The sequence below is a fragment of the Trichechus manatus genome, unplaced genomic scaffold (assembly GCF_000243295.1).
Source record: "Trichechus manatus latirostris isolate Lorelei unplaced genomic scaffold, TriManLat1.0 scaffold00251, whole genome shotgun sequence".
Lineage (NCBI taxonomy): Eukaryota > Metazoa > Chordata > Mammalia > Sirenia > Trichechidae > Trichechus > Trichechus manatus.
The window spans coordinates 714,091-732,824 of record NW_004444187.1 but is presented as its reverse complement, the minus strand read 5'-3'; the positions used below and the strand labels follow the sequence as shown (position 1 = coordinate 732,824).

The 18,734-nt window shown below is 39.6% G+C and overlaps 1 protein-coding gene across 1 annotated transcript in view; it reads left to right on the top strand.

The window, feature by feature from the left end:
- Positions 1–18,734, top strand: part of CFTR (CF transmembrane conductance regulator) — a 168,225-nt gene that overhangs the window by 133,760 nt on the left and 15,731 nt on the right. Inside the window, exon 22 of the mRNA XM_004389643.1 lies at positions 6,340–6,495. Within this exon, the coding sequence (XP_004389700.1) occupies positions 6,340–6,495 (156 nt within the window). The remainder of the gene's footprint in view (positions 1–6,339; positions 6,496–18,734) is intronic.

Below are 18,734 nucleotides of genomic sequence, written 5' to 3'. Positions count from 1 at the left end.
TGCAAAATTAATGATTTACCTTGACTCTTCCCGTTCATGGGGGGAAAGAAAGCATATTTAATCTGCTTTGCTTTACACATCAATGCCATGGGCAGCTGAGGGAGTCTTTCCATGGGGTCAGCAGGATGAATGCCAAAAGTATTGTCAGCAAACTACAGACAATACCAACAAATAGGGTGATACAAACCAGGTGGAAAGCTTTGGTAAGTTATTTTTTTCCTTTCTCCTGACATCCTCCCACCCCTCTGCTTTATTGATGCTCACTTGCCCACTAAATTAAATTGAACCAAACACTAGTACAGTGACAGAATTTGCAGAATTCTCATTTGCTGTAAAATCAAGGAGTATCGATATGCTCAGGCATTTCATTTGCTCTGAACCTATATGTAGAAAACAGGCCGAGTGTGTTCAGTAACTATTCATTGCAAGGCACTCTCTAGGTAGTTTGGGGGAATTGAAAAATCAATCACGTAAGGCTATGAATCTTGCCCTCCAAAGAGGGAATGTAATAGTTCCTGAGTGTTTTCCACATCGTAAGTACTGCTTGAAGACCTTTATTATCACATTTGATTTTATTATAACCAAAAGGTAGATAATATTATCCATATTTTACATAACGGAAGAAACTGAGGTTCAATTAAGTGAGTAAGGAAGCAAGGATTTAACCCGGGGCTGTCTGACTTCAAAGTCCTTTTTTCACCACACCCCACTGTTTCTCTTAGAAGGAGAAGGAATAAAAGAAGGAGGAGAAGAATCTAAGACTTCAAGAACTTAGAAATAACTTACATTTTTCATAGTGAGTTCTAAGATACGCCTGCGAAACTGAAACAGGGTGGAGATGAAGGTCATTAGAATTTTGCCGGACAAGAAATTGTGAGGCCAGGAGTTAGAACGTGTTTTGTGCAAGGGATACTTTTGGTACGTGTGTGTATTTAGTGTATTTATTATGGAGCCCTGGTGACGCAGTGGTTAAGAACTCAGCTGGTAACCAAAAGGTCGGCAGTTCGAATCCACCAGCCGCTCCTTGGAAACCCTATGGGGCAGTTCTACTCTGTCCTATAGAGTTGCTATGAGTTGGAATCAACTCAGTGGCAATGAGTTTGGTTTTATTTTATTTTATTTTGTATTTATTATAGCGGTGTTCTGGTATAGTACTCTGGACCTCCACAAGTAAAAAACTAACAAGCAAGCAGTAAACATCACCTTTAAAGGTTGTTTAAACCTCAGTGAATTCACAGGATTGTAGAAATCGGAGTATTTCACTTTCAGATGGCTCTTAATTAAAGCACTATAATTGAATGAGATTTTTGGGAAAGAAAACTTGTTAAGCAAAAAAGAAACATACGATTCTAGTAAATGTGGGAAAAAAGTTAAAACCTCATTTGAAAAGGGTGTGGCATGCTGTCTTTCAAAATGCAAACATTTTTCAGTTGTCATTCTTAAAATTATGTTGTATAGATGAAATGTGCTTTCATCTAACAACTCAGGTTGGATATTTGTTTTGTGATACCTTAAAGTGCTGTCTTCTCCCACTTAATTTTGAACAATAAGGCGAAAAAAGGCCCCTGCATGGCACAGTTAAGTGCTTAACTACTAGCCAAAAGGTTGGCGGTGAACCCACCCAGAGGTGCCTCTGAAGACAGGCTTGGCAGTCTGCTTCTGAAAGATCACACCTTGAAAGCCTTATGGAGCAGTTCTACTCTGCACTCATAGGGTTGCATGAGTTAGAGTCGACTCAGCAGCAACTAACAACGATAAGAGAAAGGACTGTGTGTTTCTCATCTTTTTTATCCCTTTACTTAGTATATTGCCTAGCATAGTAAATGTTGAAAGAATAAATGAATGCATGAACAGCTTATGTCTACTTCTAGGTCATATGCTTCCTTAGGGTAGAAACTGGTTCTTAAAATGTCATTCTGAGCAGTTCTCTTAAGAATGCCATTTCTACTGCCTTGTCTTACATCCGGCAACAGCATCTTGCAAACTCTTAACAAGATGTCCCAAACATTTTTTCACACTGAATTAAGGAGTAGATTTAAATTTAGGATACTATTTCAGGTATCGAAAAACACTGCAAACTCAGTTGTGGGATAATTTATCTTCTTGGGGAAAAAAAAGAGAAGCCATTGAAATGTGCTTATAGGAGTACCTCTTCTTTAATTTTTAATGGATTTCAGTTTTCTTTGTTATATGGGTAAAGATGAAAAGGCCAATATTTTTGCATAAAATTATTCAATCAATATATTAAAACATTTTGTCTATACTAATTACGGAAAAAATGTACTACTACTTTACTTGCTCTTACTTGAGGCCTTTACATCACAGAAACTTTGCTTTACATTTTATTGTCAGTGCATGAGAAATATAGCAACTGTTTTGCAGCTTGTATAAAAACCTATTTATCTTTTTAATCGCAAATAGCTTAAAAAAACTTTTTTTTTTGGCCTCAGTTTTGTCTCCTTGCTTTTTCCTTTTCTTTTTCTTCTCAAAACACAAACTGGGATTTTAATTTGGAGCCAGGTCCTTCATGATAAACCTGGACTTATCAAACTGCCTCAGAAGGTGTACTGTGTATATCACCGTACTGGACAGTCCTCTGATTAAATGGATAACTAACAGTTCTTCAAGATCTACTGTTCTAAGTGAGCTTAGCTGGCTTCTCCATTTTAGTCTCTTTAATATACTGAAGAAATTCCAGAAACAATTTATTACCATGCGAAGGGCGTTCAGATCATACAGCAAAGACATCTTAGTGTCTCTTCCATTTGTTAGACATATATGACATTCTCTGTCTTGATAAAAATTGGCAGGAACTATCTGAATCATTCAGTAATTTATACTGGGTTGATGAGGAACATTTTCACAAGGACTACTCTGTTTTATAATAAAGAGAGGAGTAGTTTTAATCCCCTTGGGGTTCTAAATTTCGCTAAATTTGGCATCTTGATTTCTGGAGACCACAAGGAGATGAAAAATAATTACAGCAGGTTTCCATGTGTTGCAGTATTAAAATGGCGAGCAAGACCCACTGAGACTGTTCTATTCATGGTACAGTGCAATTAAACTAGCACCAAACTCAACACTGTTTAACTCGTCAGATAATGTTTTGATTTATCTTGATCCAAAATTCTCAGAGAGGAGGTGCACTGAAGTTACTAGAAAACATTGACTTGGAATTAGGATATGTCTTAAAAGCTTTTTTGCAGGAAGTCCTCTGGCCTTATTCAACAGATGACTGAGAAGCCTAGAAAAACAAATCCCGTAAAGGAATCGTTACGTGCCAATTACATAAACAACAAGAAGACTTTGTTAGGCATGAACCAATAAGACTCCCCACCTTGGAAAAGGTGTCAGATATAATGCATTACTAGCAGTTCAGTACTGTAAGGAGACCAGGGCAATGGCTAAAGCTTTAAAGCTGAACCAAAGACTTGAAAATTGCCTCTTTATCTGGTCTTATCTCAACATAAAAGTTGAGTTCCCTAAAAATTTCAGTATTTGCTTCTAGAGGAAAGGGGGTGTGGTCATTTATCCTAGTCATTAGAATCCTGGCTAATTATTTAGGGATCTAGCTTCTGAGTACTTTTTACCACAGATTCTTGATATAACCTTAGAGCATATCACTTCTTCCTACTAGACTTCCCTTCTCTTCCCCCATGCTTCACTGTCCAGTGCATTTTCAGATTGTGTGTATAAAGCTTTAGAGTTGTGTTTGGGAAATCATGACATATGGAGCATGTGTTTGTGCCACATGGGCTGATTGATAAAGGGAAGTGTACATAGGAAATTCCACAAAAATTTTAAAATAAGGGTTGTCTTGTAATTATACAAACTGGACCAAATCAGTGTGTTTGTTTGATCACCTGTACATGTTTGTTCATTCATCTGGCCATCCATCCATCCACTTATCCATCCACTCATCCATCCACCTATCCACCCATCCATCCATCCATCCGACTGTCCCTAAATTCATGTAAACAAGTATTTATTGAGAACTGTATATGAGCCAACCACTATGCCAGGTGCCAAGAATTCAATGGAAAACGTTATAGACTAGCCAGCCCTTGTTGAACTTATATTCTTGGGGTAAATACAAGCAATAATAAGAAAAAAATGAATAAAATAGTTACTGATCATGATTAGTACTGTGAATGACATTTTGCTGATCTGGGTTTCTCAGATGTTTCAGAGAACAAACATTTGTGAAAATCCTACTGTAGCACTATTATGATGGATAGAAACACAGTTGTCTCATTATTGTTTACTAACTTATCCCAAAGACCTAGTATGTCACCAGGTCCATAGTAAGTGTTCAGTGACTCCTTATTATTATTGTAGTTTGTTATACGCTCTAAAACATTTATTGTAGGACATGGCCTGGCCCTGATTTACAAACTGTTACTGGTCTATGACAGGATAAATATAGAAATTGAGAGTAAACATCTAAAAAATTATTTTCATTATATTTTTAAAGTACTGATTTGCAGTGAGTTGGAAATTAACAAACAAAACAACACAAAACCGTCCTTCACCACAGATAGTGTGAGAAGTACTGCTCTACAAGACCAGTTGCTCTCAGCTACACCATAAAGAGGCCAAGAGATACAAAGAAACAGGGATGATGTAAGAAGAAGAAAATGAACATTTATTCAGTGCCACTAAACGCTGGGCAGTCTATTCAGTGTTCAGTTAACGACTGCGTGAATGTTCTATCCTACTCAAAGCACCTTCCTCCAGGTTCTGGGATCTGTGCTGAAACCAGAAGGTGGAGTTGGGGATCCCTGTGGGTCACCGGTGGCACCTGCTCTCCCTATGCAGTCCATGGCATTCTCACCTCCATGCTATGTTCTTACTGTCTCTAGGTAACAAGAATAGATTTTTTCTTTAACATCTTTTCTGCTTCTCAGAATGCCCCTCTTGCCAGTGAAGGTGAGTGTAAGAATATGATTTGACAACTGACCAAGTGTTGTCCACTGAAGAGTGCTGAGATCTCCTAAGCTGATTTCTCTGGGAATATATAGCTCACTAAGCTTATTCAAGGAGTCCCTAGGTGGTACAAATAGTTAAGTGCTTGACTACTAATTGAAAGGTTGGAAATCCAAACACACAAGGAAAGTATTAGCCCAAAGAACTAAAGGACCACATGAACCAGACACTCTACCAGCCTGAGACCAGAAGAGCTAGATGGTGCATGGCTATGGCCAACGACTGCTCTGACGGGGATCACAACAGAGAGTGCCACACAGAGCAGAGAAAAATGTAGAACAGAATTCAAATTCACAAAAAAAAACCAGACTTACTGGTGTGACAGAGACTGGAGGAACCCCTGATACTATGGCCCCCAGGTGCTCTGCTAACCCAGAACTGAAACCACTCCCAAAGCCCACTTCTCAGGCAAGATTAGACAGGCCTATAAAACAAACAATAACACACATGAGAAACATGCTTCTTAGTTCAGTCAAATATACAAGACCAAATGGGCAACTCCTGTCCAAAAGAAGGAGGAGAAGGCAGGAAGAGACAGGAACTGGACTAATGGATACAGGGAAACTGGGGTGGAAAGGGGGAGCGTGCTGTCACGTTGTGGGAATTACAACCAATATCATAAATATTTGAATGAGAAATTAACTCGAGCTGTAAACTTCACCTAAAGCACAATAAAAGAAAAAAAGGAAAGTTGGCTGTTGGAACCCACCCAGAGGTGCCTTGGAAGAAAGGCCTGGCAATCTGCTTCCAAAAGGTCACAGCCTTGAAAAACCTATGGAGTGCAGTTCTACTCTACAACACATGACTGCCATGAATCAGAATCAACTCTATGGCAACTGTTGGTTTTTTTTTAAACTTTTGTTTATTATTAGGCCTGAGATTGACTCTTGCTTAATCGATTAAGGATTGTATCTAAATATGGGACCTGTTTCAGATTAATTAATTTTCAAGTTCGTATCCATGTTTGGAATTAGACTGAGCTGTAGGTCTCTGCCCAGTCTGCTAGACTGAGCCCATCCTTAGCAATCACGTGCATTAAGACACTGAATTTTTGCTTTCCCTTAATACAAAATGGACATTTTCAACCTTTTTGTCATTAGTAAGGTCAATGATAAAGGAAGCCACCATCATGAGTCCAATTCCTTATAGCCAGTTCCTGGATTCTGTTCCAGGGTTACTCTGCCCAGATCAATATTTGGAGTGTGCAAGAGTATTTGAATCAATAAGTGAAAATCTTCCCCTCGGAGCTGGGAAAACAACTCTAATGGTTTTCAGTGAAGCACAGTACTGAATTGCATTGATGAAATGTTATCTGTGTGTGACAGGAATAATTCCGCCACTTTCGTCTTACAGGTGGGCCTGTTGGGAAGAACCGGATCAGGGAAGAGTACTTTGTTATCAGCTTTTTTGAGGCTGCTGAACACTGAAGGAGAAATCCAGATTGATGGTGTGTCTTGGGATTCACTAACTTTGCAACAGTGGAGGAAAGCCTTTGGAGTGATCCCACAGGTGAGCCTAAAGACGTAGCCAGAAAAAAGGTGACTAAATGATATTTTTACCATTTTTGGACACTTGAACTCAGAAAAGGAGCCCTGGTGGCACAGTGGATAAGCACTCGGCTGCTAATTGAAAGGTCAGCGGTTGGAACCTACTGGCTGTTCCATGGGAGAAAGATGTGGCAGAGTGCTTCTGTAAAGATTTCCAGCCTCGGAAACCCGATGGGGGCAGTTCTACTCTGTCCTACAGGGTCTCTGTGAGTCGGAGTCCACTCGACGGCAGTGGGTTTTGTACTTGGGAAATCCACATTTCTCTGCAAACTGTATTCATGGTGTGTTACTGTCTTTTTTCTGCAATGTAGCCCTTTAATAGGGAGAAAAATGGTTTCTAAGAGTTTGAAGTACTCTGAGATGTACGGCATTGAAATGCTAATAGGTTTGATAGCGTTTCCCAGAGGCACAAGCCACAGCTGGAGCACAGTGGCTTTTGTTTTCATCAGCTTTTTTTCTTTTCCTGCTTCTGTGGTCTGAGCTCCAGGTTAGCAATCCCAGCAGGTTGAGAAATGCTTTGCAAGACAATAAAAGATGTTGCTGAAATAACAAACACTTGGCTGCATGAGGTAGTGGAATTGAAAATAGAAAGTGTAATGATTGTTTTTTGTTCTTTGGATGGGATGAACCATGTCAGATTAATCTCTGGCTTTTTTTTTTTTTAACGTCACTCTTTGATTTGGGTCACAAAAGATCTCTAGCCCCACTGCCTTGGTATCATTTTACCTGTGTTATTGTGCAAAATGACTTCTTGTATATAAGAGAAATAGCAGTGATTCCAGGTTTGAAACGATCTAAATGGAAAGCAAGGAGTGTCTTTACTGGGACCAAAGCTAAAGAACATTTGCAGTATATCCACTGGTATTTGCTTTCATCTCTATGTGCATATGCACTGTTTTAATTTCTCATTTTCCTCCCTTTATGCTAAGAGGCACTGCATCCATTTCACTACCATGGTTCTTTTGAACACTTCTCTGCTTTTAACACAAAATTAAAATGCCAGGAGCATCTCCAGATAGAGTGACTGCAAATCTAGATTAAAAAAAAAAAAAAAAACGGCTTAAACAGCTTGTATTTCTTGACAGATAACCTTTACAGAACATTTGCTCTATTCAGCTAATGAGGCACTAAATATTGTAACTGCCAGACTGATGTTTTTAATTCATTTGCCTGGACTTTGCCATGTTGCCAGAAGCTTGATCCTAGGTTGGGGTTTTGAAAAACAGTATTGTTTCTTCAGAAAGGAAAAAAAAAAAAAAAGAATTGTCAGATGGTCTAAATATAAAGAAACACTGAAAATGCAACTATCCCAAGGCGATAGGAAAAGGCAAAATAAAAATGTTGAAGAGTGTGGAATAGAATCTGGTTGTCCAAGGAGTGTTGCTCAGTTTAATCTAAGTCTTCTGGGCCGACTTAAAACTAACAGCAGTAGAGCTTTTGGTGTTTGTTGTTCTAGTTCATACAAATCTGCCCGTTAGAATAAGCAGAGCTCTAAAAAATAGTCATAATGCTCCTGAAAACCTTTTTGTTAATATACCATGTGGTAGAGTGTTTTTTTGAGTTATTCTGTGCTATACTTAACCCAAAAAAAAAAAAAAAACCCATTGCCACCAAGTTGATTCCGACTCATAGCAACCCTATAGGACAGAGTAGAACTGCCCCATAGGGTTTCCAAGGAGCGGCTGGTGGATTTGAACTACTGACCTTTTGGTTAGCAGCCAAGCTCTTAACCACTATGCCACCAGGGCTCTGTGCTATACTTGTTGTTAGGTGCTATCGAGTCGGTTCCTGCTCATAGCAACCCTGTGTACAACAGAACGAAACACTGCCTAGTCCTGTGTCATCCCCATGATCACTGTTAGGCTTGAGCCCATTGTTGTAGCCACTGCGTCAATCCATCTCATCGAGGGTCTCCCTCTTTTTCGCTGACTTTCTACTTTACCAAGCATGATGTCCTTCTTCAGGGACCTGTCCCTCCTGATAACATGTCTAATGTACACGAGAGGAAGTCTTGCTATCCTCACTGCTAAGGAGCATTCTGGCTGTACTTCTTCCAAGACAGATTTGTCCATTCTTTTGGCAGTCCATGGTATATTCAATATTTTTCACCAACACCACAATTCAAAGGCATCAATTTTTCTTTGGTCTTCCTTATTCATTGTCCAGCTTTCCCATGCATATGAGGCAAATGAAAATACCATAGCTTGGGCTAGGCACACCTTAGTCCTTAAAGTAACATCTTTACTTTTTAACACTTTAAAGAGATCTTCTGCAGCAGATGTGCCCATTGCAATGCCGTGTTATGCTTGGAGCCCTGAAAACACAAGACCTGGAGGAAATTCAAGTGAACCAAAGTTATGAAAATTCTTTATCTTCCTTTCTGGACTTTCTGCCAAAGTGAACCTTCCAGACTTCCCTTTATTTCACATTTTCCCTCTTCTATGGCTCCAAGCCTTATATAAACTACAAAAAAAAAATAAAGAAAGAAAGAAATACTTTCAAAGATGCTTTTAAAAAATGAGTGATGATGCTGATGTAGATGCTTCTGATTATACCTGTTTATGACCCTGGTTTCTGGGACTGTACCCCAGTGTCACAAAAATGCCTGAGACAAATGTACTATTTCTTCTTCAGTGACGACCTGAGGACATTCAGTGAGTGGCGAAAGAAAGACAGAAAGAGGGCAAACTCATATACTCTGACATCCGAACCAAGAGATGCTTTTATTTTCCTAACCTTTCCATGAAACTTCAAATTAATTTTTTTTTCTTTCCTGGACTCTGTTCTCTATGTAGTAAAAAAGAAAGTCTTAAAATCCAGCGAGAGCTATTTTTGTTTACTTTTCCATCTTTTTCTTCCTTCCATCTTCCTGAACTTGCAAGGGTATAGTTCCCCAAGAGCCCTGACATTGAGACACCAGGGATCTCTGGGTCAATTGGGTACTTGCTCTCAGACACACAAAACAGGGGCTTTGAACAAGAAGCTTGCCCTTTTCTCTCTTAGTGATCCCAGACATCAGCTGTGGAATCACAAGACGCCATTAATTTTGGCAAGTTTTTGCAGGTTTTTTTGTTTTGTCTTTTTTAAAAATGTCTCCCCTCCTTTATCTAGAAAGCAATCTTAGAGAATGTACTGGTCTGATAGACAGGGTATTGTGTATATTTCATGGTGGAGCTTGCTTTAATTTGTTCCACTTACCTGTAAGGGCATGGAAGGAGGGAAGGAGATAATGAAGCTACAGTCAGAGCCCCATCGGCTTAGGTAATTTGAACACTAAGACTTGAGATTGTTCATTAGCTTTGAACCTTGTTAAGCATTTAATTCATAAAAATAAAATAAAGAAAATTAATCTTTAAAAATTTTTTTTTTACTTTAATGTCAGGTTTGAAAGACTGTAAGCTATTCTTAGGAAACAATTAGACCTATGCTTGTTATAGGACTTTGTAATCCAAAAATAATCATGTCCACACATGACTCCCATCACAGGGTTGGAGCATCTTTTGTTTCAGGGATATCAGATAAGGCCAAAACATCTATCTGTAGATCTGAACAATGAAATTGAAGATACAGTAGTTCGCATTCAGTTTGATAATCAATTATTAAAGTCTCGTACACAGGAGACCTGGGTGCAATTCCTGGCCAATGAACCTCATGCACGACCAACACCTATCTGTCAGTTGAGGCTTGCATGTTGCTATGATGCTGAACAGGATTCAGTGGGGCTTCCAAAATAAGATGGACTAGGAAGAAAGGCCTGGCAACCTACTTCTGAAAATCAGTCGACGAAAACTCTGTGGATCACAGTGTCTGATCCCCCAAATGATCATGGGGATAGCACAGAACAGTGTTTTGTTCCATTGTGCATGGGGGTCACCATGAGTTGGGGGCCGACTCCATGGCAGCTAACAACAACAGCAGCATGCTTATAATTATATTAAATACTATGAATTCTGTAATTGTATAAAAGTTGTAACTAGAACTTGTCCTTGACCTGTCACAGATAGGTTCCAGTCCAGCCTCTGAGATTCTAATGAGAAGCTTAAAAGTACACTCATTTCCATAGGTTAGAGATCAAAGGAAGAAAGACTATAGCCCAAATGCTAAATTAAATATAGATAATTAAGTGTACTCATGGGCCAGTCAGGGAGTCCTATGGGTAACTATGAAGAGAGAATCCAGTCCCTAGACCCTGTTGTTACTACTTTACCACGTCACTCTATCCTTCCTTTGTTACTTCTCCCACAGGACTGCCCTGATTTTCTTTTGCTTGCGAGTGTGAAATAGCTTCTTTTCTCCTCATTTTCTCTCTCGCTTTCCTCCATTGTATCCTGCACACAAATTGAACTTTTTAAGGCAACTTTCCATTTTTGTAATTCGCCAAGTCAAAAACCTTCTAGAACACTACCTTCCTCACTGCCTAAGGTCCAGATTCTTCTCTTTGGCATTTAGATCCCTGCCAATGAGGTCTCAATCCAACCTGTCCAGTCAGATCCACTATGTCCCATTGCCATCGAGTCAATTCCAACTCATAGCGACCATATAAATCCACTACATAGGCACCTTTAATCAAGCTGGACTTACTGCTCCCTGAAAGAAACCTTACTTTTCTCTCTTGTTTCTTCTGTTCATGCATTTCCACTGTCTGAGACGATCTCCCTTCACCATACTCACATTGACATCTCAAATGCTAAACTCTGCCACATGGCCTTTTCTGACACCTCCATCCCATTAACCCTGACTCTAACCCCAACCTTCCACTCTCACATCCCAGTCCCAGATGAGTTCTAGAACCTGGGTTATACATCTCTCCCGGATTATACTTCTGATGTGTCTTATATTAAAATTATCTGTGAATTTGTTCAGTTTCCCCTCAGTATTGTAAATATTTAAGGAGCCCTGGTGTTGCAAATGGTTAAGCACCCAGGTTCTAACAATACCTGGGTTTTATTAGGCAAGTTATTCAATTTCTCTGTGCCTGTTTCCTTACCTGGAAAATGAGTATAGTGGTAGTAACTACTTCATTGGGTTGTTGTGAGGATTAAATGAGTTAATACATGTAAAATGTTCAGAATACCCCCGGCACATAGTAAGTATAGTATACTTTGTTGTGGTGATTCTTTTATTATTTGTAGTTCTCTGAGGACAGAGGATCACTTCTCTTGCATCTTTGTATTGGATTAGAAGTATATGCTGTAGAAATGAACAAATAAGTACGGACAGTTTCACGAAGAAGATGAAAATTAAGGTGAATCATAAAGTTCGTAGGTTTTTGGAAAGGTTGAGGCAGGAGGTTGTGGAGAAGATGTTCCAGGATTCCAGGCAAGGAGATTATGAATAAGTACAGAGATGGGAACTGGAAAGTGTTGGGGGGCAAAGGGGTAGGGAGTATAAAGACTTGACAAGCACCTGCATGGCCCGGTGAGGAATGAGTTGTCTCTTGTTGAGCTAGGAAGAGGGTGATGAAAGGGTGGTGGAAGAGTAAGCTGCTGCTGGAGTGCGTGGGGAATGGACTGCAGCTAGGTAGTAGAATGAGAAGTAGGGAGATAGGTTAAGAAGCTCTCCAGCTGTGATGAGATAAGAGTCTGGACTAAAATGAGGAGGACATTGAGGGTAGAGCACCAAATTCAAGGGAGAAGAGAAATAACTAGGATAGATATACGTGCAACACAATTTTATTATATCTGAGCCTAAAATTTGAAAATTTTGATATTTTGGTCAGACTTAGAAAATACTTTCTTTTATGCTATCTCTGAAAAAGTGTATACTTAAAAATTGTAGTATAAAAAGGTTGTGAAGCATTAAATGACTTTACAGGAAACAGTAATTTGGACATCTTACGTGTAGTCATTTACATACAAATAAATGATATGTCCATTAACATCATCATTTTTCTGTATTTGTTAAAAACCTTAAATATATTAAAATACTTTATTCATCGTGTTCTAGTTAATATATGTTCTGAAAAGCAAAGCAACACTTGTTTTTAAACAGTCTGTAATATAATCTTGGGAGTCCCTGAGCAGTGCAAACGGTTAATGGAAGTTTGGAAGTTCAAGTCGACTCAGAGCCACCTCAGAAAAAATCCCTGGTGATCTATTTCCAAATAATCAGCCACTGAAAACCATGTGGATGGAGCACAGTTCTACTCGGACACACATAGAGTTGCCATGAGTTAGAATCGATTCAATAGCAACTTTTTTTTTCGTTTACTAGTATATAATATGTTAGGGCCTTGATCTGTTCAAATTGGATGGAATATTATTGTGTGGATTCACTTTATGAGAAAACTTGGCAAACATTGCCAAAAGGAGAGGTCAGAACCACTATGATGCCTATAAACATTTGGGCCACATTTAGTTTTATTAAAATAAAACTAAACATGTTATTGTTTTAATAAAAGTATACATGGTAGGGAGCCCTGGTAGCACAGTGGTTAAGAGCTCAGGCTGTTAACCAAAAGGTCAGCAGTTTGAATCCACCAACCACCTATGGGGTAGTTCCACTCTGTCATATAGGGTCACTGTGAGTCAAAATTGACTGGAAAGCAATGGATTTGGGTTTTGGTTTTTTGGTTACATGGTATACATATATTTCCCTTCTGGGCCAAAAATAAACAGCATTAGATGCCTAAGAATAAAGAGTAATTTCTCTACTTATTTAATTGATTTTGTATTCAATCACCAAAGTAGTCAAATTGCTTTTCTGTTTTTGAGATCCAATGCTAAATCATGATGCCTGTTGCAGTGCTATGCAACCAGCTCTCTGAGCACTCCATCTAGATCGAGCAGTCTCGTTGAGTTGAAGAGTCAGCTTTAGGAAAGAGATTAGTCAGTCATGTGGTGAACAATGGCACTCTCTTTATTCTTCCTTGATTCCCAAGAATTGTTCTTTATACAGTACATGACATAGAATAAATATCAAATATTTGCACACGCTAACTTTTCTACACGTGAACAGTTGCTTAAAAGAAACAGAGAGACTCACTGTGATTTATGGTTTCAGGTGTACTTTTTACTGCACAAACATCCAGTTGGAGTGTGCCACCGTGGCCAAGCCATGGAACTCTCAGGCTTGTGGCTGTTTCATTTGTAAACCAGGAAAGAGGACATAGATGACCTCCCAGGGCCTTTCCGCTTTAGAGATGAGTTTGTGGAAAAGTTCAAACAGCTTAGAAAACAGAACTAAGAAGCCGACTGGCATCACTGGAAGCAAGAGTGTTAGATATTATTTGTAAGACAGGAATGGAATGTCTGATTATTGTATGAAATTGAGTTTTAATGGAACCAGTTTGTTCAGTTAATTTCCTCTAAAATTAAAGGACTACTTTTTTTGTTACTTTAATGCTAGACAATGAACTGAAAACAAAAGACCTACAAAATTTCTGAATGGTATCAAATCCAGCACACATAAAACTTATGGATGTCTAATTTCAGCAAACAACATTCTACTTTTCATAATTTTGAATATATATCCATTTTAAATATAATTAACCTATTATATTGTTGTTGTTAGGTGCTGTCGAGTCGGTTCTGACTCACAGCGACTCTATGTACAACAGAAAGAAACACTGCCTGATCCTGTGCCATCCTCACAATGAGCTTGAGCTCATTGTTGCAGCCACTGTGTCAATCCATCTCGTTGAGGGTCTTCTTCTTTTTCGCTGACTGCTTTACCAAGCGTGACATCCTTCTCCGGGGACTGGTCCCTCCTGATAATATGTCCAAAGTATGTGAAATGAAGTCTTGCCATCCTTGCTACCAAGGTGTATTGTGGCTGTACTTCTTCCAAGACAGATTTCTTTGTTCTTCTGGCAGTCCATGCATGATATTTTCAGTATTCTTCACCAACACCATAGTTCAAAGGCATCAGTTCTTCTTCCATCTTCCTTATTCATTGTCCAGTTTTCACATGTATATGAGGCAATTGAAAACACTCTTTCCACAGATGTAGTCAATTTGATTCCTGTGTATTCTGTCTGGTGAGGTCCATGTGTACAGTCACCGTTTATGTTGTTGGAAAAAGGTATTTGCAATGAAGAAGTCGTTGGTCTTTCAAAAGTTTATCATGCAATCTCCAGCGTCGTTTCTATCACCAAGGCCATATTTTCCAGCTACCAATCCTTCTTTTTTGTCTCCAACTTTCACAATCCAATCACCAGTAACTATCAATGCGTCTTGATTGCATGTTTAATCAATTTTAGACTATAGAAGTTGATAAAAATCTTCAGCTTCTTCATCTTTGGCCTTAGTAATTGGTGCATAAATTTGAATAATAGTTGCATTAACTGGTCTTCTTGTAGGCATATGGATATTATCCTATCACTGACAGTGTTGTACTTTAGGATTTATCTTGAAATGTTCTTTTTGACAAAGAACGCGACACCATTCCTCTTCAATTTGTCATTCTCAACATAGTAGACCATATGATTGTCTGATTCTAACTGGCCAATACCAGTCCATTTCAGCTCACTAATGCCTAGACTATCGATCTTTATAGCGTTCCATTTCATTTCGATGACTTCCCATTTTCCTAGATTCATACTTCCTACTTTCCACCTTCCAGTTATTAATGGCTGTTTGCAGCTGTTTCTTCTCATTTTGAGTCATGCCACATCAGCAAATGAAGGTTCTGAAAGCTTGACTCCATTCACATCATTAAGGTCGACTCTACTCTGAGGAGGTAGCTCTTCCCCAGTTGTCTGTTGGGTGTCTTCCAACCTGAGGGACTCATCTTCTGGCACTATATCAGACAATGTTCTGGGGCTATTCATAAGGTTTTCACTGGCCAATTTTTTCAGAAGTAGACTGCCAGGTCCTTCTTCCTAGTCTGTCTTAGTCTGGAAGCTCTGCTGAAACCTGTCCAACATGGGTGACCCTAGTGTATTTGAAATACCAATGGCAAAGCTTCCAGTATCAAAGCAACACACAAGCCACCACAGTACGACAAACTGACAGACATGTGGTGGATTTATTATATGTTGCTATAAATTATTAGGCTATTATGAGAAAGAGTTAGGCATTCCATTTCAAGTGATTATGAAGAAAGAGCAAAGTTTTAATGGGTTGTTAATAATTTCCTCTGAAGACTATGGGTTACAGTAGTAAGTCTTCCAGAAGGAAGAAAAATAACGTGCTGAACTCTGACTAGGATGTTTTTATTTTTTGTCTTAATATCAGTCCATTCATTTAATCAGGCAACACTAATTGAACATATGTTCACAGCTTGTACAAAGCTTGTGTTAATGACAAGGTACATGGCAAGCCAAGTTATAGTCTAGTAGGAGAGATGGATGTTAAAAACAAAAAGCTCACATATATATATAATTTTAATATTCACTATAAGCTATGAAAGTGAAGTACAGGTGCTATCAGACCATATACTTGAGGACTTTATTTGGTTTTGAGGATCCGGAAATATGCCCCTAGGGAAGTGACATTTAATTCAAGACTTGAAGGATATGGTAGCTGGCCACTGGAAGGATGTAGGAGATCAGATTCCCAGGCATAGGGAATAGCATGTGTGAAGAAACTGAGGCAGCAAAGAGTTTACTAAGTTGGAGGAAGTGAAAGAAAGCCAGTGTGGTTGGAGTCAGAAGAGGGGGATGAGGTCTTTAATGTGCCTCTTCCTGAACCTGGCTGCAGTGGTGAGGATACTCTCATTGTGCCTGAGAGGGGTGGAACACCATTAATCTGGAGCAGACTTGCCTTTCCAATTCCTTACAGACCAGGTGAACACTAAGCATTCTTTCTCAATCTAAGGTGATTTGTAAAAACGAAATGCCTCTAGAAATTTAGTTGTTAATTCTCCTTACTGAATGAAAAGGCAAAGTTATTTTAAACATTAACATCAAAAGTCATTTTCAGTGACTTCCAGCAACATGGCGCTCTAGGCAGAAGCACCACACACCATCCCTCCACAGCAAAGATCCGAAAAACTAAGCCAAACAGAGAAAACAGCAGTCCTGAAATCATAAACATCAAATGAAGAGATAAAGAACTCAGCCAAGCACCAAATGGAATAAGAAGCTGACAGAGAACACAGAACGAGGAGACATACATGGAGAGTCCCCTATCAGCTAATGCAGCATGGATCCACCATCTTGGACTCCTATCAGAGACCAGCAAATACGGGGTATAAGAGAGCAGCTTCACAGAGCTTCCAGCAGGAGACAGAACAACCAGTAAACAGCGATAAACGCTTTCCCTCCCCCTACCCTTCTTCACCCCTACTCGGCCTCTTCTGCTTCCCGCGGCCACAGTCTCTTGGCCGGGAAGCACCGGCTGCTTGGATTCCGCCCACCTGCACTGGCTGACTCCCTGTTGTTGGCAGCTGGTGTTGCTTTTTTCTGCTTCTTTTGATTTCTTCCTTACCTCTCACCACCTCCCCCTCCCTTTGCTGAAATACCTGGCTCCGTGTGCCATCTTTGCTTCTTCCTGAGGGGCTGTGGAGCTCTGTTCAAGTGTGGAACTGCTTCCCAGCCCGTGCTGCCACGCTAGTGGGATCCTGGGGCTTTTGTTTGTTTGTTTGTTTTCAATTGCTTGTTTTCTTTTTCTTTTCTCGAATTGGGAGCCCATTCTGGCTGGGTGGTGCTGTGTGGCTTGGGACCTACCCCCTCAGCTTGCGCAGACACACAGAGGGATCCCTGAGAGCATTTCTTTTCTTGTGGGGGTTTTTTTTTTTCTTTTCTGTTTTTTGTGGGGTTTTTCTTGTCTTTTTTTTTTTTAATTTGTTTTGTTTTCTTTTCCCACTTTTTCCCTTTTTGTCTTTCTTCATTATTCAGTTTCTCGTCTCTCTATACCTTCCTTCTCTTCCTGTCCCCTGGATACCTGGTGCTGAATACCTTTATGCCTCCTAGCCAGGTTGTACTGTCAACACCTGGGAACAACTTCCCCAGACCTCATAGCTGCACCGGTGGGATCCCTGGGAGCTTTGCTGTTCTTTTTTCTTCCTAAATTTTATTTGTTCATTCTTTTCTTTTCTTCCCCTTTTTGTTTTTCTTCATTTCATAGTCTCTCATCTCTCCACTCAAACGGCAAGCTGCCCTAGCACTTTTTTGTGTGTTTGTATGTTTTTAGCCCCTGTTCCTCTCTCCTCTGTCCCATACCCACCTTAGCTCCACACATCACAGTCTCCCCCCTCCATCCTGCCTACCTGCACCGTGTGCTTAACATCACACCACCAAGCAGCACAGGCACGGCCTACCAGAACTGCCCTGCACTGATTACCGACCCACCCTGGTGGCTGTAGTAAGTGTCACAAACAACCCATCCCAGCAACTCCTCTTCAGCTAGACCTGCCCTGCTGTACCATATCTGAGCAACTGGCCCTGCCAATTGGAGAAGGAGGCGAAAAGTATCATGCCCACAGATGAGCAAACAACAAAGAACACACAGCCTGCCTGCTCAGACATAGAAAAATTAAAATTAAAAAAAAAAGGACAAAACAAACAAATGTACAGTCAATAAATGAGAAAAATAACTACTGAATGCTCTGAAGACAGAAGACAATATCCAAACATTTACAAAAACAGGACAGGATGGTTCCAGTAGGCATCCAAAATAAAACGCCAGATGATTTTCCAGTAGAAGAAAAGGCACTAGAACTACCTGATAGGGAATTCAAATCTCTAATACTAAGAATTATCCAAGAGTTGAAACAAAAAAACAGCCAAAAATGAGGAAAAAATAGACAAATTCATGGAAAAGGCAGACAAATTCATGGAAAATACAGACAAAAAAATGGAAGAATTCAGGAAAATAATGCAGGAACAAAATGCCAAAATAAATTCACAACTAGAGATTATACAAAGACAAAAATTAGAAATCCAAAAGATAAACAACAAGATTTCAGAAATGGACAGTGTCATAGAAGGACTGAGGAGCAGATTTGAAACGGTGGAAGACAGGATCAGCGGAATTGCAGACAAACACTTGGATACAACTCTGTTTGAGGAAAAATCAGAAAAACGAATGAAGAAAAATGAAGAGACCCTGAGAATTATGTGGGATAAAATCAAAAGCAAAAATCTGAGAGTGATCGGAGTTCTTGAACAGGGGGAGAAAACAGAAAACACAGAGAGGATCGTTGAAGAATTTCTGACAGAAAACTTCCCCAATATCATGAAAGATGAAAAGCTGACCATCCAGGAAGCTCAACGAACCCCGTATAGGATAGACCCCAAAAGAAAATCACCAAGGCATA